The 25,065-nt window shown below is 39.1% G+C and overlaps 1 protein-coding gene and 1 non-coding gene across 7 annotated transcripts in view; one reads left to right on the top strand and one right to left on the bottom strand.

Moving 5' to 3' along the window:
• Window positions 1-25,065, top strand: part of EPB41L5 (erythrocyte membrane protein band 4.1 like 5) — a 176,515-nt gene that overhangs the window by 20,217 nt on the left and 131,233 nt on the right. For all 6 annotated transcript variants that reach the window (XM_054723369.1, XM_054723367.1, XM_054723368.1 and 3 more), the window contains exons 3-6: window positions 18,151-18,193; window positions 22,026-22,104; window positions 24,144-24,188; window positions 24,281-24,333. In XM_054723369.1, coding sequence (XP_054579344.1) covers window positions 18,151-18,193; window positions 22,026-22,104; window positions 24,144-24,188; window positions 24,281-24,333 — 220 coding nt within the window. The remainder of the gene's footprint in view (window positions 1-18,150; window positions 18,194-22,025; window positions 22,105-24,143; window positions 24,189-24,280; window positions 24,334-25,065) is intronic.
• On the bottom strand, window positions 22,778-22,908 carry LOC129150821 (small nucleolar RNA SNORA51). The gene has a single exon (XR_008557567.1). It is a non-coding gene; the product is annotated as a small nucleolar RNA SNORA51 (small nucleolar RNA).

Below are 25,065 nucleotides of genomic sequence, written 5' to 3'. Positions count from 1 at the left end.
CTCTCCCAGCCTCCCCCTCACTTATCTCAGTAATGATGGATTAGAAATCCATGACACCCCAGAACAGTAGATAATGGTTGCTGTGGTTAACTGTTATTTGGTTACTGGTAATGGCAGGGCCCCCAGAGATGCGTCCCCCGCTGCGTTCCGCTGCTCCCTGCGAAAGTGAGGGCAAAGATCCCGGCTTAACCGGAAGTCCCAGAACTAGACGCTCTGTGCCGGACTTCTGTTGTTTTGTCCTACAGACCTCCGGCACAGAGTGTCTAATAGGGGAGGATGAAACATTTGCGACTAGAGTTACTCCAAGGCTCTAGTCGCAAATGTTTCATCCTCAGGAGCAGCAAATGTTTCATCCTTGGCATGTGGCCGCCTCAGCGGCCTCGTGTCATCAGAAATGGCTACGCGTGTCAGTGCTGACACGCGTGTCATAGGTTCGCCATCACTGTTGTAGAGATTTATCTTGTGTCCTAACATGTGGTCTATCTTTGAAAATGCCCAGTGTGCACTTGAAAAGAATGTATATTCTGTAGCTTTGGGGTGGAAGATATCAATTAGTTCCATCTGTTTTAGACTGTCATTTAGGATTGCTGTTTCTTTGTTGATTTTTGGTCTAGAAGATTTATCCAGTGATGTCAGTCCCCTACTGTGATCATATTGTTGTCGGTCTCTCCTTGATATCCTCCAGAAGTTTTTTTATATATTTAGATGCTCCTGTAATGGGTGCATATATGTTTACCAGAGTTATAGCCTCTTGTATCGATCCCTTTAGTATTATGAAGTGGTCTTCCTTACTAGTATCTCTTGTTATGGCCTTCACTTTGAGGTCTATTATTTCAGATATAAGCATTGCTACCCCAGCTTTTGTGTTTTTTTTCATTTGCCTGGAAATTTTTTTCTAATTTTGCTTTTTTTAAAGTTGTTTACCTTTGCTTATAGTAGCCTATTTTATGTGAATATGTGAAAAGGTGTTCATATTTAATTAAAAAAACACGTTTTATTCATTTCAGAGAGAGCTAGGAAGAGGGAGAGAGAGAAACGTCAATGATGAGAGAGGGTCATCAATCGGCTGCCGCCTGCATGCCGCCCACTGAGGACTGAGCCCCCAGCCCAGGCATGTGCCCTGACCAGGAAGCAAACTTTTGGTTCATGGGTTGATGCTCAACCACTGAGCCACACTGGCTGCATTATATTTAATTTTGTAATTGAAACAATTTCATATTTACAGCAAAGCTGCAGGACACTATAAATATGTTTCTGGAACCATCTGAGAGAGAGTTGCAGATAAGATGTTCCATCACCCCTGAATTCTTCAGTGTATGTTTCCTACAAACAAGCATATTCTCTTGGATAACTCAATACAACCGACAAAACCAGAAAGTTAATTTAACACTGTGGCAATTCCACCATCCATTGAAGTTAAGCCAGTTGCCCCTTGAGTGTTCTTTATAGCCATAAGATCCAGTACAGAATCACACTTTACATTAGTTGCCATGTCTTTTCGTGGTCTTCACACTAGAATATTGCAATTCCTTGGTCTTTCCTTGACTTCCTTGACCTTTACACTTTTGAAGGTACAGGACAGTTATTTTGTAGGTTATCTCCATTTTGGTTTTCTCTGATGCTTCCTCATGAAGTAGGCTAATCTTAGACTCCTTTGACAGGAAATAACAGAAGTGATCCTGTGTTCTCATTGTCCTATCAGCTGACATGTAATTTCATTGTGTCCCATTACTGTTGATATTAACTTTGATCCTTTGATTAACATGGTGTTGGCCAGGTCCTTTCCATTATAAAGTTATTTTACTCTTTGTAATCAATAATTTTTTTATGGACAGTTACTTTGAGGCTTTCTCATCAAATTTTGTATTTATTTATTTATTTTGAACTAATGGATTTCTGTTTTATTCAAGGATCATAACCTGTTACTATCATTTATTTTGATGTTCAGTTTCCTGTGGTTTGGTCAGTGGGAGCCACTTCAAGATGGCTTCTATATTCATTTAAGATACACATTATTCTTTGAGCATTTCCTGACTTTCTGGCCCAAGAAGATGTTCATCTTGTATTTCGCTTCTCTAGCCCTGGAATTTGCCAGTTCTCTAATGAACTTTTTGGCTAGATTTAGGGACTGTATGTTTACATTTCTCAATCTCTCTTTCTGTGTGTGTGTGTGTGTGTGTGTGTGTGTGTGTGTGTGTGTGTGTATAGAGAGAGATACCACACACTATAACTCTGATTTTAGTCCAATATCACAGGACTTACTTGCAGTGTTTTGTTTTTTTTCTATTTGCAGTTCTTCTGTATAGAAACCAGGCTTTGATTATCATCAGTGTATTTACCTGACTACTCAGTCTGTATGGAATTAATCTCTAGCCTCTCCCTGCACGATGCTGACCTTGATCAGACCACCTAGTTACTTCTGGACTGAATTATTTGGGAAGAGGAAGGGCTTATAAAGCTTCGAGTTTTTTCAATTGTTTTATAAATACAGACATTTCTTTGCAGATAGTATTGTAGAGTTATCTCCTCTAGAGTTTGGAGTAGGATTAGAGGATATACTGGTGGCAAATAAACACATGAAAAGATGGACAAAAGGGAAATGCAAATTAAGACCTTGATGAGCATCATCACTACACATCTATTAGAACAGCTGAAATAAAAACTAGTGACAACTGCCCTAACCGGTTTGGCTCAGTTGATATAGCGTCAGCCTGCGGACTCAAGGGTCCCAGGTTTGATTCCGGTCAAGGGCATGTACCTTGGTTGCGGGCACATCCCCAGTGGGAGGTGTGCAGGAGGCAGCTGATCGATGTTTCTCCCTCATCGATGTTTCTAACTCTCTATCCTTTTCCCTTCCTCTCTGTAAAAAAATTAATAAAATATATTTAACAAACAAACAAAAACTAGTGACAACTTAGTAGTGCTAGTGAGGATGTGGAGAAACTGGATCTCATATTGGTTTTGGGAATGTGAAAATGGTACAACCACAATGGAATATAGTCTAGCAGTTTCTTAAAAAACTAAACATACTCTTACCATATGACAGCATTTATATGCCTAGCCATTTATCCCAGTGAAATAAAGACTTATTTTCTCACAAAAACCCGTGCATGGTTGCTCATAGCAACTTTAATTGTAATAGCAAAACACTTGGGGAAAAAAACAAAATGTCTTACAATAGGTTAATAATTAAACAGGCTGGCACATTTATACCATTGGCTACTACTCATCAATAGAAATGACTATTGATACACAACTTGGGTAGATCTCAAGGGCTTTATGCTGAGTGAAAACAGCCAATCTCAGAAGGTCACATACTGTATGATTCCATTTATATAACATTCTTGAAATGTCAAAATTATAGAGATAGAGATCAAATTAATGGTTGCCAAGGTTTAAGGATATTGGAGATAGGAGGTGGGTATAACTCTAAAGGAGTAGACTGAGAGAGCTCTTTGTGATAATGGGATATTTCTTTATCTTGATTGTGGTGTTATAGGAATCTAAATGTGTGATAAAATGATGTAGAACTAGCCCTAACTGGTTTGGCTCATTGAACTGAAGGGTCCCAGGTTCAATTCCAGTTAAGGGCATATACCTTGGTTGCGGCACATCCCCAGTAGGGAGTGTGCAGGAGGCAGCTGATCGATGTTTCTCTCTCATCGATGTTTCTAGTTCTCTGTCCCTTTCACTTCCTCTCTGTAAAAAATCAATAAAATATATTTAAAAATATGTATATTCAGCAGGTCCTTGAATAATGTAATTTCGTTCAATATTGTTTCGTTCTAACATTAATGAGAAAACAACAAAAATACTAGTAATTGCTGGCCAGGGCCACTGTCTGTGTGGTTTGCATGTTCTCTCAATGACTGCATGGGCTTTCTCTTGTTACCTCCCACAGCCCAAAGATGTGCAAGTTGGGAGAATTGGTATATTTACATTATCCCAGTCTGAGTGAGTGTGGGTGTGTGTGAGCACTTATGTCCAGGTGGGGTCCCACTGTGAGCAGCCAGAACAGGCTCTGGCCATCTGTGACACTGAACTGGAATAAGCATGTTGAAAAGTAATTATTTTATGTGTTTTTATTTATCTTTCTTAAATGTATGTATAGCTCACATTTACTTCAGTGTTTAATATTAGAAGTGTTTTGGGTCTTTATTTAGAAGTTTAGTGTTCTTTTTATGACCAGAAATATGGCATGTGAACTTAATTCTTATTTTTTTTTATTTAATATTTTTATTGAGGTATTATATGTGTACATATCTTACTATTACCCTCCCACCCCACACCCTCACATGCCCTCCCCCCCCAGAGTTTTGCATCCATTGTTTATGCTTATATGCGTGCATACAAGTCCTTCGTTTGATTTCATAACTCCCCCACCTTTCCCAAACTTTCCCCCTGTAATTTGAGTCTGTTTGATGCTTTACTGTCTCTGTATCTATCTTTTTGTTCACCACTTTATAATGTTCTTTACTATCCCTAAATGAGTGAGATCATGTGGTATTTTTCTTTCATTGACTGGCTTATTTCACTTAGCATAATGTTCTCCAATTCCATCCAGGTTGCTGCAAATGATGAGAATTCCTTCTTTTTTATGGCAGCATAGTATTCCATTGTGTAGATGTACCACAGTTTTCCGATCCAGTCATCTGCTGATGGGCACCTAGGCTGTTTCCAAATCTTAGCTATTGTAAATTGTGCTGCTATGAACATAGTGGTGCATATATCCTTTCTGATTGGTGTTTCTAGTTTCTTCGGATATATTCCCAGGAGTGGGATTACTGGGTCAAATGGGAGTTCCATTTTCAGTTTTTTGAGGAAACTCCATACTGTTCTCCACAGTGGCTGCACCAGTCTGCATTCCCACCAGCAGTGCACGAGGGTTCCTTTTTCTCCGCATCCTCGCCAACACTTGTTTGTTGATTTGTTGATGATAGCCATTCTGACAGGTGTGAGATGGTACCTCATTGTTGTTTTGATTTGCATCTCTCGGATAATAAGTGACTTTGAACATGTTTTCATGTGTCTCTTGGCCTTCCTTCTGTCTTCTTTTGAAAATATTCTGTTTAGGTCTGTTGCCCATTTTTTTATTGGATCATTTATCTTCCTCTTATTAAGTTGCATAAGCTGCCTGTAGATGTTGGAGATTAAACCTTTATCAGTGATAGCATTTGCAAATATGTTTTCCCATGCAGTGGGCTTTCTTGTTGTTTTGTTGATGGTTTCTTTTGCTGTAAAAAAGCTTTTTATTTTGATGTAGTCCCATTTGTTAATTTTCTCTTTAGCTTCCATTGCCCTAGGGGCAGTGTCAGTGAAGAAGTTCTTGTGGCATATGTCTGAGATTTTGTTGCCTGTGGATTCCTCTAGTATTTTTATGGTTTCCCGTCTTATGTTTAAGTCCTGTATCCATTTTGAGTTTATTTTTGTGTATGGTGTAAGTTGGTGATCTAGTTTCATTTTTTTGCATGTATCTGTCCAGTTTTCCCAACACCATTTATTGAAGAGACTGTCTTGACTCCATTGTATGTTCATGCCTCCTTTGTCAAATATTAATTGAGCATAGTGGTTTGGGTCGATATCTGGGTTCTCTATTCTGTTCCATTGATCAATATGTCTGTTCTTGTGCCAGTACCAGGCTGTTTTGAGAACAGTGGCTTTGTAATACTGCTTGAAATCTGGTATTGAGATCCCACCTACTTTATTCTTCTTTCTGAGGATTGCTGAGGCTAGTCGGGGTCTTTTTTTATTCCAGATGAATTTTTGGAGAGTTCTTTCTAGGTCTGTGAAATATGCTGTTGGTATTTTGATGGGGAGTGCATTAAATCTGTAGATTGCTTTGGGTAGTATGGACATTTTAATGATGTTGATTCTACCAATCCAGGAACATGGTATGTTCTTCCATCTGTTTACGTCTTCCTCTATCTCTTTTTTCAGTGTCCTGTAGTTTTCTGCGTATAGGTCTTTTACCTCCTTAGTTAAGTTTATTCCTAGGTATCTTAATTTTTTTGGTGCGATGGTAAATGGGATTGCTTTTTTAGTCTCTCTTTCTGTAAGTTCATTATTGGTGTATAGAAAAGCCATAGATTTCTTGGCGTTAATTTTGTATCCCGCTACATTGCCGAATTCATTTATTAAGTCTATTAGTTTTTTGATGGAATCTTTTGGGTTTTTTATGTACAATATCATGTCATCTGCAAATAAGGACAGCTTCACTTCTTCTTTTCCAATTTGGATGCCTCTTATTTCTTCTTCTTGCCTAATTGCGATAGCTAATACTTCCAGTACTATGTCAAACAGGAGTGGTGAGAGTGGGCATCCCTGTCTTGTTCCTGTTCTTAGGGGAAATGGTTTTAGTTTTTGCCCATTGAGTATGATGTTTGCTGTGGGTTTATCATAAATAGCTTTTATTATGTTGAGGTATGAGCCTTCTATTCCCACCTTGTTGAGAGTTTTTATCAAGAAAGGGTGTTGGATTTTGTCAAATGCTTTTTCTGCATCTATTGATATGACTATGTGATTTTTATCTCTCAATTTGTTTATGTGATGTATCACGTTTATTGATTTGCGGATATTGTACCATCCTTGCATTCCTGGAATAAATCCTACTTGGTCATGGTGTATGATCTTTCTGATGTACTGCTGGAGCCTATTTGCTAGAATTTTGTTGAGGATTTTGGCATCAATGTTCATGAGGGATATTGGCCTGTAATTCTCTTTCATTGAGTTGTCTTTATCTGGTTTTGGTATTAGGGTGATGCTGGCTTCATAGAAGGAGCCTGGAAGTATTCCTTCCTCTTGGATTTTTTTGAATAGTCTGAGGAGGATAGGTTTTAGTTCTTCCTTGAAAGTTTGATAAAACTCTCCTGTGAAGCCATCTGGCCCCGGGCTTTTGTTTGCCGGAAGCTTTTTGATGACTGCTTCAATTTCTTCCATAGTTACTGGCATGTTGAGCTGTTTAGAATCTTCCTGATTGAGTTTTGGAAGGTTGTATTTTTCTAGGAATATGTCGATTTCCTCTAGGTTGTCCAGTTTGTTGGAATAGAGTTGTTCGTAGTATTTTGTAATAATCCTTTGTATTTCGTCGGGATCTGTTGTTATTTCACCTCTTTCATTTCTGATTTTGTTTATTTGGGTCCTCTCTCTTTGCTTCTTGGTGAGCCTGGCTAGAGGTCCATCAATTTTGTTTATCCTTTCAAAGAACCAGCTCTTGGTTTTGTTGATCTTTTGTATTGTTTCTTTGGTCTCTATGTCGTTTATCTCTGCTCTGATCTTTATTATTTCTTTCCTTCTGCTTACACTGGGCTTATCTTGTTGCTCTCTCTCTAACTCTTTGAGTTGTTGGGTTAGGTAATTTATTACCATTGTTTCTTGTTTTTTGCAGTAGGCTTGTAGAGCTATGAACTTCCCTCTCAGGACTGCTTTCGCTGTGTCCCATAGATTTTGGATTGTTGTGTTTTCATTGTCGTTTGTTGCCATGATGTTTTTTATTTCTTCCTTGATGTCATTGGTAACCCAGTCATGGTTTAATAGCATGCTGTTTAGTCTCCAAGTGTTTGATTTCTTTGGGTTGTTTTTATTGTAGTTGATTTCCAGTTTTATGCCACTGTGATCTGAGAAGATACTTGATATGATTTCTATCTTCTTGAATTTGGAGAGACTTTGCCTATGTCCTAACATATGGTCTATCTTTGAAAATGACCCATGTGCACTTGAGAAGAATGTATATTCTGTGACTTTGCGGTGAAATGTTCTGAAGATGTCGATTAATTCCATCTGTTCTAGTGAGTCATTTAGGATTGATGTTTCTTTGCTGATTTTTTGTTTAGAGGATTTGTCCAATGGTGATAGTGGGGTATTGAAGTCTCCTACTATGATTGTATTACTGTCAATCTCTCCTTTGATATCTTCCAGGAGTTTTTTAATGTATCTTGGTGCTCCTGTATTGGGTGCATATATGTTTACCAGAGTTATTTCTTCTTGTTGGATTTCTCCCTTTAGTATTATGAAGTGGCCTTCATTATCTCTTGTTATGTCCTTCACTTTGAGATCTAATTTGTCAGATATAAGTATTGCAACCCCAGCTTTTTTTTCATTTCCATTTGCCTGGAAAACCTTTTTCCATCCCTTTACTCTCAGTCTGTATGCATCCTTTTTTTTGAGGTGGGTTTCCTGTAGACAGCAGATATCTGGGTTTTGTTTTCTTATCCAGTCTGTTACCCTGTGTCTTTTGATTGGGGCATTCAAACCATTTACATTTAAAGTTATTATTGATAGGTACTTATTTGACGCCATTTTTATTCTATACCCCTGTGTTCTTTCTTTGCTTCCTATTTCTTTCTTTTTTTTTTTTTTTTACAGCAGACCCTTTAGCATTTCTTTCATTGCTGGTTTGGTGGTGATAAACTCCCTTAGTCCTTTTTTGTCTGTGAAGCTCCTGATTTCACCTTCAATTTTGATTGATAGCCTTGCTGGGTACAGTATTCTTGGATTTAGACCCTTCCTTTGCATGACTTGGTATATTTCATTCCATTCCCTTCTGGCCTGATGAGTTTCTGTTGAGAAATCAGTTGCTAGTCTGATGGGGGTTCCTTTGTATGTAACTGTCTGTCTCTCTCTGGCCGCTTGTAAGATTCTTACTTTGTCGTTGGTGTTTGCCAACTTAACTATAATGTGCCTTGGCGTCGGTCTTTTGGGGTTCATTTTGCTTGGAACTCTGTGAGCTTCTTGGATTTGTGTGGGTTTTTTCTTCCCTATATCAGGGAAGTTTTCTGTTATTATTTCTTCAAACAGGTTTTCTATTCCTTGCTCAGTTTCCTTTCCTTCTGGCACCCCTATTATCCTGATGTTGTTTTGTTTGGTATTGTCCCGAAGTTCCCTTACGCTCTCCTCAATCTTTCTAATTTTTGTTTCTAGAAGCTGTTGTAATTGGGTATTTTTTTCCATCTTGTCTTCTAGCTCACTTATGCGGTCCTCTGCTTCATCTAGTCTACTCTTGATGCTTTCTATTGAGTTCTTTACAGCAGCGATGTCATTTTTCATTTCTTCTTGGTTCTTCTTCATTTCTTCTTGGTTCTTACTCATATTGTCGAATTTGTCTTCCATCCTTTTCAGCCACTTTATGACCATTTCTCTGAATTCTTTCTCTGATAGGTTGTTTGCCTCTAAATCGTTTACTTCCTTTTCTGGTGATGCCTGCTTCTCTTTCCTGTGGGGGCTGTTTCTTTGTCTCCTCATGGTCTCTCTTCTCCGGATGTCTGGTTATATAGATTTCTCTCTCTGGCGTTGATTTAAAGGTATAAAATACAACACAACCAGGCACAACAGACAAGGCACTGAACAGAATTGTATTCACGATATTAATAACCTCCAATAAAGGTAACCACCAGAGAAAGACAAATTAGGGAATAGGAGTGGAAGAGGGAGAGTAAAAAGAAAGAACAACAACAAAAAACAAACAAACAAACAAAGAGTGTGAATCTGAACTTGGGAAAAGAGCAGAAAGAAAGAAAAGAAAAAGAAATAACAGAAAAGAAAAAGAAAAGAAAAAAAAAGTAAGAGAGACAAGAATGATACTAAGAGAGAAAAGGGGAACAAGCTATATATATGGGGAGTAAACTCCACTAGAACAACCACTATTCCCAGCAAATTCCAGCAACACGAGCCTGGAGATTAATACAAACTGCAACAGCAGCTAATATGGAGTGAGGCAAGGGAAAACAAAAGTAAAAAACAAACAAAAACAAAGCAAACAAAAGAACCAACCAAACCAACAAAAAGAATAATCAAAACAATCTCATAAAAAAGCATAAAAATTCAATCTAATCAACATTCAAGCAAACAACAACAAAAGGCCCGAGAGAAAAATAATTTTTTTAAGGTAGCGTAGAGAGAGGTTTGTATGGATTTGGAGCAGGGGGTTGGGAATTGGATATATAAGTAGGGTGAAGTTTTAGCAGGGAGTAAACTGAAAAAGTAGGGAAAATCTAAAGCCAGAAAGGGTTAAGATAAACTGGGGACCAAGAGGGGAAAGGTTAGGAGGAGAGTGATGGCATAATGTTAGCTTTGAGATAGGGTAAAGCGATTGTAAGGGAAAGATGCAAATCGAATGTAGGACACTAATCCAAAAATAAAAGAAAGAGAAAATCAAATGACATTAAAAAAAAAAGTAAAATAATAGTAATAATAGTGCTGATTGAAAATAAAAATGTAATAATTAAAAAGGTGAAAATCGAGTGAGGAAAAAGAAAAAAAATTAGTTTCTTAAGTAAAAGATGCAAAAAATGAAAATAAAAAAATATGAGAATAAAAAATTTAAAAAATTGAAAAAAGAATTGAAAATTAAAAAATAGGAAGACTAAAATGTGCAGTAGCGGCTGTCATTCACTTCCTCTATTATTCTGTTTGGTACGCCTTTTTCCCAGTCTGGTCGGTATTTCAGTTCAGCTTCATTCCAGGGCTCCTCAGTGTTGGAAGCCAGTCCTGCTTTTTAAGCCAGCCGTGTCTTAATTTCTCATATTTATTTTTGATTACACCAGAGACAATTAGCGTTTCAGCCCCTGGGTGGCAGTGTTTCTGAATTGACTTCCGGGTCTCTCTAGCTCTTTTTTTTTTTTTTTCCCCCTCTATGGCACTCACTACCGGTTTGTGGAGGTGTGCGCCTCAGAGCTGCCTCTCTGATGGTCACACGCAGCTCTGGTCCCCAGGTTCCGAAAAAACACCTTCCCCCTGCAGTCTTTCAGGGTTTCCACCTGGGTTTACCTCTGTATTGGGCTTAGCAATCAGAGTCGGAAAGAGCCCAAGTGTGCGGACCGTGGGTCTGTGCCCCAGACTAAGGAGCCTGCACTCCTTTGAAAATTCTTAGTCTGACCCTCCTCGTCAGATTAAAATGAGTTGCTTTCAAGAGGTCACTTCTGTTAGCAGCTCAGAAGACCCCCCTCCTCATTCACGGATCACGGCAGTTCCAACTGCCGCCGATTTTTCTAGGCACAGACCTCCCGGCTCCTGCCGGTCCTGCGGCCGCCGCGCTTCCCTCACCCAGCGCCTCCCTCACCCACCGTGGGGATCAGAAACCGCAGCTTATTTCAGACGAAATCTGACCTTTCCGTGGTGCAGTGAAGAGTTTCTTTGAATCCGAATGTTTGCGCTGATAGGGGACCGGTGGTCTGGTGCTCCCAGCAGTTCAGTGTTTGCAGTTGTCGCAGAAAGTCAGGTTTCCACTAAAATCCTCCTTTCCTTGCAAGATGGCGAGGCGCCTGGCGAGCCCGCAGCTCCAGGAGGGGACCCAGCCCCTGTGGGTGCTGCGCGGAGGAACACTGCCCAGAGGAACACTGCCCAGCACTCCCCCGCCTTCTCCTGGAGTTTAGCTGTCCCTTGGCTTGCCCACATACACTCCCTCTGCGAGCCTCTGCTGCTCCGACTCTCCGCCCCAGGAACAGACTCCAAACCCGACTCTATTCCGTCGCCATTTTTCGAAACATCCTTAATTCTTTTTTTTTTTTTTTTTTTTTTTTTTTTTTTTTTTTTTTTTTTTTTTTTTTTTTTATAGATTTTATTGATTTTTTACAGAGAGGAAGAGAGAGGGATAGAGAGTTAGAAACATCGATGAGAGAGAATCATCAATCAGCTGCCTCTTGCACACCCCCTACTGGGGATGTGCCCGCAACCAAGGTACATGCCCTTGACCGGAATTGAACCTGGGACCCTTGAGTCCGCAGGCCGACGCTCTATCCACTGAGCCAAACCGGTTTTGGCATCCTTAATTCTTATTTATATCAATCAGCCTATGGTAAAATTGGTTTTGTTATATGCCATTTTGCTTAAAGTTGCAGTTTCCAAGAACCTGTTGACAATAACAACATTAAGTGGGGACTTACTGTATACACATTCTACTAATGTCAGTTTCTTTATCTTAATACTGTACTATAGTTATGTAAGATGTAAGCATTGGGGGAAGGTGGAGAAAGAGTACAAAGGACCTCTTGTTATTGCAACTTTCTGTAAATATTTCATAATAAAATTATTTTTAAAGAAATAAAAAAATATAGTGTGGGCCAAATAAAACATGGCTCTAATTCAAGATTCAACCCTCTCTAACCTATATGTGTGTGACCTCTGCTTGAAGTTTTTAAAACTTCATATTTAGAGATTAGAATTTTAACTGGTTCAATCAGTTTTTAAAGAAGAATGAGTTAGAATGTACACATTTAGGCTTCAGAAAAGGAAAACATAGATAGTATTTATTCTAATATTTGGAAAATATGGAAAAAGAACTTAACATGTCAGTAATAGTTATATTTTGCCTTTTTCCTCAAATTGACTTGATAACTTGTATTGATTTGTTTTATATGTGTATTTTAAATTTCTCTTGTTTTCTATGTAAAACTCCTAAATAAAATGTCAGCAGCCTATTGAAAGTATAAATGATACATTATAATTGGGTGGGGTTTATTCTCGGAAATGCAAAGATGATTCAGTATCAGTTTTATTAAAAATAATAAAATTTATTACATATGGTAGGTATATCATGGGATTGTTTCTTGCCTTTGCTTATAAGGGAATTATACTTTCTTGTTCAGTTGTTATCAGGTTTGGCCATGTGACTTGCTTTTGGCCATGGAATGTGAGGTGAGGTGATGTGATGTGTGCCAATTCTGAACAGGTTAACTAATTTATGCTGTTACTGCTTTTTTGTATACTTAAGTGAAACTACATTCAACAAGATTGAAACTAAAATCTTTAGAAAGTAAGATGAGTAACTTGATTAGTTGAAGTTTATGGCATTTAGCCTAAAGACAAAATTCAACACAAACAGAAATGGAGATGTTAGAGCTAGAAAACAATTGTCTAGTGGAACATTGGGTAAATGTTTTGTAAGTGCACACCTGGAGGCTACAATAGTAGCAAATCCGAGACCATTGAGCTAAGGTAAGAGGCAATTCTTGTCACAATTTTAGAATTCAGCTATTTTAGGTACTGGACGCATGATGTGGTGAGCTGTAAGTTTGGCTTGCTGACTTCACACATCTGAGGTTGAGTGGTAGCATGATACTCTAGAATTCTGATCATGTGTTTTTTTGGTGGCCTGTTAAGCCCTTTCTTCCTTACCCCATAACACCCTGAATAAACCTAATGGACTTTGGCCTGTATGGAATTGACATTTCTATCTGTGTAGGTTTAGCCAACCTTTGGAAGGTGTGCCCATATTCAAGGGTGGTGGTGGGTGCAGGGCCAACAGGCAGCACCTATGGAGAGTAGACCTGGTGGTTGCTCAGGGTTCTGCTCTCTTTCTATACTAATTTTTAATTATTTTTTAAAAATCATAATAATTATAGATTAATAGAGAAACAATAGAAGTATTCATACTAAATAAAGAAATGAGACAAAGATGCTCATTATTACCACTGTTGTGTAATTTCATAATAGTAGTAAGCAAATGCAGTTACTGACGTTATAAAGGTTAGAAAGGAGGAGGTAAAATTATCACTGTTGGGAGATGATTGGATTAGGTTGTACCTGAGAGACTTAACACAAATAGGATTCAGTTAAGTAGTGGGAAGTGAAAAATATTTAGAAATAAATATGAATATATTAAATATTTATCTGTAGATATATATCACAAATTGTTAATGCCAAAAAAGTAATTACTCAGAAAGTATTTATAATGGAATCTACACTAAATTGAAGTGTGTTCAGTTAGATTACAGCAATGCAATGTATTGGTCCTCTGTTTTCATAGCATAGATTTTTAAAAACATTTTGTTAACTGTTTAAAATGTTTAAATTTGTTTTAAACCAATCATTTAATTCAGAACATAAGCTTCTACTTCTCACAGGAGAAATATTTTTTGCAGAGGAAATTATTTTGAAAGATGACTAATATTTCTCTGCTTTGTGGTCTTGGCTTTTTGAGCAAAATATGGTGCTTTTCTTTAGCAAAATAATGTAGGCAGTTAGAAATCAGATAGTCATTTGAAGAGCTGTTTACAGATTATTTGGCAATAGTGCCTGGGATGAAGGTGTGTGTATGTTAGTGTTTTGGAAGCTCCTTAGGTGATTCTTTATTTGGTTTAATTATGTCTGTTTGTGATTATATGTTATTTATATTTTAAGACTTACAAGTAAATAATTGTTCTTTTATGCCCAGTTTAATAGCATCAAAAGAAATCTGACTTTCCACATCCTTTGGTATAAAAGTTTATCAACCAAACTTTTAAAAGTAGGAAATTAGAAGGAAGTTTTTAAAGTACCATGAGGAAAGTTTGTTTCCTTTTTAAAGTACTATGAGGAAAGAGAACCATATTTTTTTCACACCAAACATACAAGACTATATATCTGCATGCTCTCACCTTTATCTTCTAATGTAATTTAAACTCAACTCCTAAAGATCCTAAATCAAGGAAAACTACTATCAGTGCCTGTCTCTGAGCTCTGCATTTTCCAGTCCCTGGGCTTGGAATGTGGAGGAGATGAAAGAAAACAGACTTGAGAATATACAAACATGAGCTCAGACCTTCCCCAGAACTTCACCCAGAACTCCCCCAGCTCCTAAATTTCACTTTCAAATGTGTTTGGTGCTTTATCTGAATTTTGGGTTGTCTTAAGGATGTGCCAGTTATTAGAAAGCTATTTCATGCAGGTAGAAAAGAGACTAAAATGCCTACTTGGGAAAAGCTCTGATCCTTTATTTCACTGGGATGATTTTATGTTTACTGTGCTGCTGAGAATAGTAGGAAACAAACTAGAGACTTAAGGAGTATCTATGAGACTAGCCCTAAATTTTTTTTTTTTAAATAAATAGAGACAATTTATATTTTATTGATTTTTTACAGAGGGGAAGAGAGAGGGATAGAGAATTAGAAACATCGATGAGAGAGAAACATCGATCAGCTGCCTCTTGCACAACCCCTACTGGGGAGGTGCCCGCAACCAAGGTACATGCCCTTGACCGGAATCGAACCTCGGACTCTTGAGTCCGCAGGCCAACGCTCTATCCACTGAGCCAAACCGGTTTCGGCCTAAATTTCTTAAACTGGATGAAATTTAAGTTATAATTGTCTAAGATTTTAGGTTGTTCTTGAAATAGTAAGTGGTCTGTCTTATATTAATGTTTTTTATATTCCTCAAAGTTTATTTTGGCAAAATTTATATTTAGCCTGTTGATTTTTAGTCTGCTGTTTACCTGCACAAACACACAGTTGTTTTTTCTTCCCTGTTTGAAGAAACTCTGGAAAGAATCAGAAACCAATAATGCCTTGGGGGTTATATTTGTGAATGATGATAAAAATTGGGTATATGGGGGAAGGATGGCCTTGGCCTGTTGCAGATGTTGGAGGGACTGTTGACCATGTACCTTTTAATATTACCAAAAAATCAAACTATATGAATATCTTAGTTATATATAAAATATTAAAATAAGGGGGTCCATGATTATTGTTTCAAGTAATATGTACTCTTGGTTAAGTTGAAAATTTAGGAAACAACAAAGAAAAAAGTATCACCAGTAATCTAAACCACCTAGATAACAACTCTGTTACTATTTTGTGATAGATTGCCTCAGTACAAAAGAAAGCGCATGACTATATACAGATTTGTACCTTTGACAAAAATAATCTATACTAATAAAAGGGTAATACGCTGATTGGACCGGGAGACCTTCCGAACGTCCTTCCGGACAAAGCCATGGTGGTGGGGCCAAGGCAGAGGCAGGTTAGGGGTGATCAGGCCAGCAGGGGTGGAGGGCAGTTGGGGGCGAGCAGGCTGGCCGGGGGCGGGCAGTTGGGGGCGAGCAGGCCCTCGGGGGGGGGTACTTGGGGGCGATCAGGCTGGCAGGGGGGGGGGAGTTTGGTGTTATCAGGCTGGAAGAGGGGGCAGTTGGCAGTTGGGGGTGATCAGGCCAACAGGCAGAGTGGTTAGGGGTGATCAGGCAGGCAGGCAGGTGAGCAGTTAGGAGCCAGCGGTCCCGAATTGCAAGAGGGATGTCCAACTGCCCCGAGGGGTCTCAGCTTGGAGAGGGTGCAGGTTGGGCTGAGGGACACTCCCCTGTGCACGAATTTCATGCACCAGGCCACTAGTTTATAATATTTTATAACCTGCTTTTAAAATTTAACAATATATTGTAAGCAATTTTCTAGAATCTTAAGTATTTGCTTTCGTTCATTTTAATTGTTGCCTGGTGTTTTATCATATTGCAATACTTCATGTAGGCAGTTTATTATGGTTGGAAATATAAATTGTCTTAACTTTCTCTGATGTCATTCCTTGTGGGTAAATCAGAACACATTCATAATGATTTTTTTAAAGCTATTGTCAGATTACCTCCTGGAATGGTTGTGCTAATTTGCACTTATGGTGTATCAGAGTCTCCCTAAAACTAAGGCTACAAGAGGCTGCCCATAAACTGACAAACCATAAAATTGTTTGTTGCAGTATAATAGGTAAAACCTGAAGATAGGGCAACTCCTAGGTCCATGGTTGTGGGGAGAAAACAATCGGGCATGGAAACTAATTTTATTTCACACCCAGTATGTGATTGACATCAGGCTGTCGTAGATATTTTCCACAGTTAAATCTGGGATTTTTGGATATTGGATTGTTTGGCTTGGCCATGATGGATGAAATTTTTGATGTCCTAGATTGAAATCTTTTCTGCTAATAGATTGAATTACTTTATGTCTACTGGCTGGCCTAGCATTTTATTAATAGAGGTCTGTGTAAACTGAACATTTGTTAGATTGAAATATGTTTAAATGCGGAGTCCAACTGAATTTTTAAAGAAATGAGAGAAGCTAACTAAGTAGCCTACACACTTGGAATCCAGAGAAAATATTGCACAGTATTTAATTGCCTTTGAAAATGTTTACTGACCATCTTATTTCAATGTGCAGAGGTACTTTGCTGGCATTCTAGTAGTTCTGTGAATTTTACTTTTGGGTCCTGGGAAAGAATGAGAAGAGGCTAGGGCAAATAATTGGCAAGAAAATCAAATTGTTACAAGTCTGTTTACAATGCAGCCTTGTTTACCCACTCTTTGTCTATCTGGATTTCTGAAACTGGATTCCTTCACTCTGTGAACTAGTTAGCACAAGAGCCACTCTTTTCCTTTAGGATTCTTGGAATTGTAAGCACGCTGGAAAGAACACTATTATGTATATCTTAGTTGGATGAGTGCCTGCTGTCACTGTTAGGACTTGGTGGTGTAAAAGGATTAATGAAGAGAAGTAAGCTGGGAATGGTTTACAATGGAAGTCTTTGGAATTGGTTCTTAAGTCTGTTTATATTATGGACATTTGAGAGTGAAGAGGTTATAGTTATCAAAAGGCTGTTACTCATGAAACCAGAAATATGCTAGTTACAATATTAACATTTTTTATTTGTTAAATAAAGGGGCAAAGACTGCTTCACTTAATAGGTATGGCCTTGATTATGAGAAAAATCTAATTTTGTGCAGACTCTTCTGAGTAGTGTCTTTTGTTTGTTTGTTTTAACCTTTACCCAAGGATATTTTCCCACTGATTTTTAGAGAGAATGGAAGGAAGGAAAGAGGGGGAAAGAGAGGAAAAAAAATCTACTAGTATATGAGAGAGACACATTGATTGGCTGCCTCCCCCATGTGCCCTGACCCCAGCCAAGCTCCAGCCTGCAACTGAGGTATGTGCCCTTGACCAGTAATTGAACCCACAACCCTCCAGTCTTCCGTCCAACACTCTAACCAGTGAGCAAAACTGGCTAGGGCTACTTTGTATAATAGACATGGCATTGTTATTTCACCTAATTTGGGGTCATGATCTGTTAATAAATCTTATTTTTATTATAAGAATATGAAACATGAAGATACTTCTGTCAAATTTTAATAGTTGTGAGTCTTCTTTTTGAGAACTAAGGGCAAAATTTAGACTATCCTTGTTACTGAGAGTAAAGGTAATGTTTTAAAAAGTCATATATTTGGTTTTAGGTCTTTTTTGCTCATTTCTATTCATAAGCTTACGATGGATTTTGGGTAAATAACCCTCCCTCTCATTTTCACTCTTTTTTCCTTGTAAAATATTTCCTTGTGGTTACCAATAAAAGCATGATGAAAATTAACTTTTAGTAATTAAAATGCTAAGTTCTGTCATCTGTTTAATAACTGAATTTTTGTTTTGTTTTCAGCATTGGCTGGATGTTACAAAGAGTATCAAAAAGCAAGTTAAAAGTAAGTATTGAAAAAAATTGTGAAAAAAATAGAAATTGAATTATATATAATTATATATTAGTTATTTTTAATAGTAAGGACTTAAAAATCATGTTTTAGATGACTTTCTTAGCATCTCTACTTTCTAAAAATAATTTCAATCTGGTATACTGATCCTAAATTATATAGGGTTGATGGTAATTAGATTGAAGTGCCTTACAGTTTGTTTCCAGGAGAAAGCCTTGCAGCTTGCAAATGAGATTAAGTTCCCATGAGATGCTTAACCTTTATATAGTAACTAGAGTCCCGGTGCATGAAATTCGTGGACGGGGGCAGGGGGGGCGGTCCCCCTCAGCCCACCCTGTACCCTCTACAATTCGGGACCCCTCGGGGGATGTCTGACTGCCAGTTTAGGCCTAATCCCACGGATCAGGCCTAAACCGGCAGTCTAACATCCCTCTCACAATCCGGGACCACTGGCTCCTAACTGCTCACCTGCCTGCCTGCCTGTTCACCCCAACTGCCCCCCCTGCTGGCGTAGTTGCCAATTGCCCCCACCCCGCCGGCTTTGTTGCCCCTTAGTGCCCCCTCTGCCAGCCTGGTCACCCCTCACTGTCCCCCTCTGCCGGCCTGATCGCCCCCAACTGCCCCCCCCCCACCAGTCTGGTCACCCCCAACTGCCCTCCTGCTGATCTGGTCACCCCATGCAGCCTGCTGCTCAGTTGTTTGGTTGTTCCTCACTAACCCCCCTGCCAGCCCGGTCGCTCCACACAGCCTGTTCGGTCATCTGTTCAGTTGTTTCGGATGCGACGGTCGCTTAGCCATATATATATATATATATATATATATTTATATATATATATATAGACTAGTGGCCTGGTGCACGAAATTCGTGCATGGTAGGGAGGCGTCCCTCAGCCCGGCCTGCACACTTTCTAATCCGAAACCCCTTGGGGGATGTCCGACTGCCGGTTTAGGCCCCATCCCTGCAGGATCGGGCCTAAACCGGCAGTCGGACATACCTCTTGCAATCTGGGACTGCTGGCTCCTAACTGCTCACTTGCCTACCGGCCAGATCCCCCTAACTGCTCTCCCCTGCCAGCCTGATCCCCCTAACTGCCCTCCCCTGCCAGCCTGATCCTCCTAACTGCTCTCCCCTGTCGGCCTGATCACCCCTAACTGCCTCTGCCTTGACCTCACCACCATGGCTTTTTCCGGAAGGATGTCTGGTCTAATTAGCATATTACCCTTTTATTAGTATAGATCAGTGGTTGGCAAACTGCGGCTCGTGAGCCACAGGCAGCTCTTTGGCCCCTTGAGTGTGGCTCTTCCACAAAATACCACGGCCTGGATGAGTCTATTTTCAAGAAGTGGCATTAAAAGAAGTTTAAGTTTAAAAAATTTGGCTCTCAAAAGAAATTTCAATCGTTGTACTGTTGCTATTTGGCTCTGTTGACTAATGAGTTTGCCGACCACTGGTATAGATAGATTTCTTATGTTGGAATTTTCTTGTTTGGCATTTGTCCAGCTTGTTCTGAAAAATATTTTGAGGCTTTAACCCTTAGCACTTGCTTGCTTTTTTCTCGATTCCTTAATTCTACTCAGGATTTAATTTTTTAAATACCCCAGATTTTACAAAGCGTGGCAGTAGAATAAAAAACTGGAGTTTCTTTTCATACAAACTTATTTATTTGGATTTTTTTATATTTCAAATTATTGATACATTCAAAGAGTAATTTTAATCTCGATGCTAACCGTGTCGAGTCACACTCGACATCCGAGTGCAAAAGGTTAAGGCTGTGACTTTTTAAAAAAATATTTATTTTTATTGATTTCAGAGGAAGGGACAGGGAGAAATGGGAACATCAATGATGAGAGTCATTGATTGGTGCCTCCTGCACGTTCCCTACTAGGGATCGAGCCTGCAATCTGGGCATATGCTCTGGGAATTGAATCGTGATCTCCTGGTTCATAGGTCAATGCTCAACCACTGAACCACGCCAGTTAGGCAAGGCTGTAACTTAAAAAAAAATTAAAAACAGTGAAAAGAAGCATTTCACAGAAAATGCCAGTGATATTCCTATCAATAGTCAGGAAAATACCAGTGTTCAATCCTTAGTACACCTTATCCTGTGTAGTAACAGATTTCAGGGCATTTCAACTCTTGTCTTTACATAATAATGGAACCACTGAAAATATAGAATATAGATGTTAATGAAGTAGGTGGAGTGAATTGGAAAGTGTATGGGAGGATTTGCCATGAACAATTAATAACATAGGTATTCCTCTGTGCTTTTAAGAAATACAGCTCTGCAGATTGTCAGGACTGTTAGATTGCACAGAACTTTTGTTGTTGTTAATCCTCACCTGAGGATATTTTTTTCTATTGATTTTTAGAGAGAGTGGAAGAGGGGAGAGAAAGAGAGAGAGAAGAAGGAGGAGGACATGGAGGAGGAAGTGGGAAGAGGAAGGGAGAGAGAGAGAGAGAAGGGAAACATCAATCTGGGAGACACATTGATTGGTTGCCTTCCACACTTGCCCCAGTTGGGCCCCAGGATCCAACCTGCAATCCAAGTACATGCCCTTGACTGGGAATTGAACCTGAGGAATACTGATCAGAGCTCAGTCAGAACTTTTTTATTTGATGCTAGAGGCCTGGTGCATGAATTCGTGCATAGGTGGGGTCCCTCGGCCTGGCCGGCAATCAGGCCGATCAGGGCCATCTCGCCCAGTTGTCCCTCCCCGCAGGAGGTTGGCTGGCTGGCCCGATCAGGGCTGATGGGGGCTGGCTGGGCGGGGCGGGGGGAGGAGGAGGGACCGCGAGAGGTTGGCTGGCCTGCGGGAGGGACCACGGGAGGTTGGCCAGCCATGGGAGGTTGGCTGTGGGAGCGCACTTACCACCAGGAGCAGCTCCTGTGTTGAGTGGTCAGTGTGCATCATAGCGACTGGTCAACTGGTCGTTTGGTCGACTGGTTATAACGATCACTTAAGCTTTTATATCCTCCTGTATAATAAAGAGGTAATATGCAAATTGATCCTCATGCCCTCACAAGATGGCTGACAATGACCAGGCCGGCAGGGGGGTTAGTGAGGGACTACCAAACAGCTGAACAAGCAGGCTGCGTGGGGTGACCATGCTGGCAGGGGAGGCAGTTAGGGGCAACCAGGCCAGCAAGGGGGGGGCAATAAGAGGCAACCAGGCCAGCGAGGGGGGGCAGTTGGGGGCAACCAGGCTGGCAGGGGGGCAGTTAGGGGCAACCAGGCCAGCAGGGGGTGGGCAATAAGAGGCGACCAGGCCAGCCGGAGGGCAGTTGGGGGCAATTAGGCTGGCAAGGGGGGGCAGTGAGGGGTGACTAGGCCAGCGGGGGGGGGCAGTTGGGGGCACGCAGAGGCAGTGAGCGGTGATCAGGCTGGCGGGGGAGGCATTTAGGGGCAAGCAGGCAGGCAGGCAGGTGAGCGATTAGGAGCCAGTGGTCCAGGATTGTGAGAGGGATGTCCTGGATTGGAGAGAGTGCAGGCTGGGCTGAGGGGACCCCACCCCCTGTGCACGAATTTCGTGCACTGGGCCTGTAGTATATAGACATTGGCCCTGAACTGTTAGAATTAATTTAGAGCTATCTATTCTTAGGAGGGCAGATTATTATGTGGTTGGTATAGTTTAAAAAAAGATTGCTCTTTTTGTATTAGGTTTAATCAAACCTACACTGTAAACTGAAATATAATAATAACCTGTTATCTTTTGTCCCCAGTTCAGTGGATTTTTGACAGATTTACTGACTGTAAATTCTTATTATTTAAATAGTTATAAAAAATTAAAGCTTTTTTCTTTTCTTTTCTTTTTTTTTAATGGCAGTTGGTTCACCCTATTGTCTGCATTTTCGAGTTAAGTTTTATTCCTCAGAACCAAATAATCTTCGTGAAGAGCTAACCCGGTAAGACGTAGTTGAACATGGGTAAAGTTTGGTCAGGCTAGCTAAAATATTGGAAGATTGTCCATAATGCTTTCCAGTTTATAGACAGCTAATGAAATGTATTCTTTGCCCCTTGTAACAGATCTCAGACAATAGAATGTCATTTTGGGATAGTGCTTTTTAAGTGTATGTTTATTTTCCTTTTTTATCAGTTTTCAAAATAAAGAGTTAGTTCCCTAGCATATTCCAAAGGTAACTAGTGAGTTCTTTTTTTAAGTGTCATTATCAACTTATGGATTGTAAACGGGGTATGTTTAAATACATTGCCATGTTCATTAATGTTCAAAATGATCTATCTTTGGCCACTAGGAATTTATTCAAGTAGGCTCCTGATTTGCTTTACCTATTGAAATGCCATTGATTAATAAAAAATGTTAGATTTTTATTTGTTTTGAATAATTTTGAATAAACTTTAAGTAGGTTATGTATACCTATTTTTACTTTTTCCTGCCCTCCTGGTATTTCTTAATGGATGATATTGCAAATCCATGACTCATTCCACTTACAATTTATTTTTATTTTTTTTGTTTTTTCACTCCCTGGCTGAGCTGCCATATCACAAATAAATCTATAACACCATCTACTCTTTGCCCAGAGGAAGTGAAAACAAGTCAGATCCCAAACCTCCTTGACTCAGTGTCTCCCCATTCACAATACAGACCAGGCAAAGAGCCTGAGCTGAGGTCTATATGGGGTAGGTTTACTCTGCCTCCTATTTCTGTACAGTCAGTATAAGACACAGCCTGTGGTAAGCACCAGGAGGCCCACTTACTATTTAAGTAAAAGATTGAGTTAGGCCAAGACCGGTTTGGCTCAGTGGATAGAGCGTCAACCTGCGGACTGAAGGGTCCCGGGTTCGATTCCGGTCAAGGGCATGTGCCTTGGTTGCGGGCACATCCCCAGTGGGGGGTGTGCAGGGGGCAGCTGATCGATGTTTCTCTGTCATCGATGTTTCTGGCTCTCTATCCCTCTCTCTTCCTCTCTGTAATAAAATCAATAAAATATATTAAAAAAAAAAAAGATTGAGTTAGTTGAATCCCTTCAGAAGGGTTTTGCTCTTGACTACTCTGCCAATGAGATTATAGCTATTATCCACAGTTAATATGCATGCTAGTATCCTTTCACATATGAGGTGGCTGCATTGTCAGAGTACAGTTAAATCAGTTCACAGAGCTCATTCTCAATAATTTGCCTTAAACCTTTTCTCTCTACTGTATGTATTCTGTGCCTGCTATTTCTTCTTTTTAAAAAAAAATTTTTTTATTGATTTCAGAGAGGAAGGGAGAAGGGGGAGAGAGAGAGAGAAAAATCAATGATGAGAGAGAATCATAGATTGGCTACCTCCTGCACATCCTCCTTCCCCCGAACCGAGGATTGAGCCCACAACCCAGGCATGTACTCTGACTGGGAATTGAACTATGACCTCCTGGTTCACAGGTTGACGCTCAACCACTGAGCCAAACCGACTAGGCTGTTTCTTGCTATTATCTTATAGACATGCAACCATCTTCCTGATGCTTATTGTCCCTTTTTTCTTATATATTTTCTATATAGACTTTATTTCTTATATAGACTTTATTTTGATTGGAGGGCAGGAAAAAGTAAAAATAGGTATATATATAACCTACTTAAAGTTTATTCAAAATTATTCAAATTACCCTTCTAATTTTACCCTTCTAATTTCTTTCCAATCTATGATTCTCTCTCATCATTGATTTTACCCTTCTAATTTCTTTCCAAATTAGAAGGGTAAAATTGTTCTCTTCATTCTATATATTCATTCTATATAAGAATGTTTCTCTCCTCAAATTAATAAAGTCTGTATAAGAATGTTTCTTTCCAAATTAGAAGGGTAAAATTGTTCTCTTCATTCTATATATTCATTGTATATAAGAATGTTTCTCTCCAAATTAATAAAGTCTATATAAGAATGTTTCTTTCCAAATTAGAAGGGTAAAATTGTTCTCTTCAGTTAAATTTGGGCCTTTTGTTTTTCTTAGGTATTTATTTGTTCTTCAATTAAGACAAGATATTCTCAGTGGAAAGTGAGTATTAGTTGCTTAAGGTAAACCATATTTTCTTGAGTAGTTTACACTGAAGGTTGTGAAATTGTTTAACCAATTGTGTTTGGTCTCAGATTGGAGTGTCCTTTTGATACAGCAGTTCAGTTGGCAGCTTATAACCTGCAAGGTAAGCAGTTCTCACGTTGATTATTGGGAACAAAGCATAACTATTTTCAGTGTGTGTTTAGGTAAAAAATTTCAGAAGATTCAAAGTGATATGGGAGAAGCAGCATTGGTTTTGTGTAAATTTGTATCAATATCCAACTCTGACTTTACTTTCACTAGTTTTAGAACATTGCCTTCTTTCTTGTCCCTTTTACTTTGTTTGTTCTTTTTCTGCTATAATGTTTTCAAATTATTATTGCAGTCTACTTGATAATTTCATAAATGTTATAATTGGCCATCAGCTATTCTTTCCTTAAAAAGAATACGGTTATATATTAGAAAGTTGCCACAGCTACATGGTTTGCTTTTAGTAGTATTCTTAAAAACAAATACATGAAAGAAATACTTAGCATGTATTTAAAAGTTCCTAATGGTTATTTTAAGGATAAAAGAGTGTTTTTTCAGTAAATGAGAGTAATTAAAAACTCAAATCTTGTACCTTGTTACATTAATCATATAGTGTTAAATTTAGGGATTTTCTTCTAAAAAATTGAAATTCTTGTAAAACATTAATTTCAGTCCTTGTTTACAAAATGGAAAGAAATATCCTGATTATAATTTTATGCTTTTTGGGGGGGCTGATTCTATATGTATCTCCAATCCCTCTAAGATCAGTAGCATTTATTTGCTATTGTAAAGATAATACTAAAATTTTAATGTTTTCATAATAAACCTAATATTTTGCTCATTTTGT

The sequence above is a fragment of the Eptesicus fuscus genome, chromosome 11 (assembly GCF_027574615.1).
Source record: "Eptesicus fuscus isolate TK198812 chromosome 11, DD_ASM_mEF_20220401, whole genome shotgun sequence".
Lineage (NCBI taxonomy): Eukaryota > Metazoa > Chordata > Mammalia > Chiroptera > Vespertilionidae > Eptesicus > Eptesicus fuscus.
This window is presented reverse-complemented; position numbering and strand designations above follow the sequence as displayed.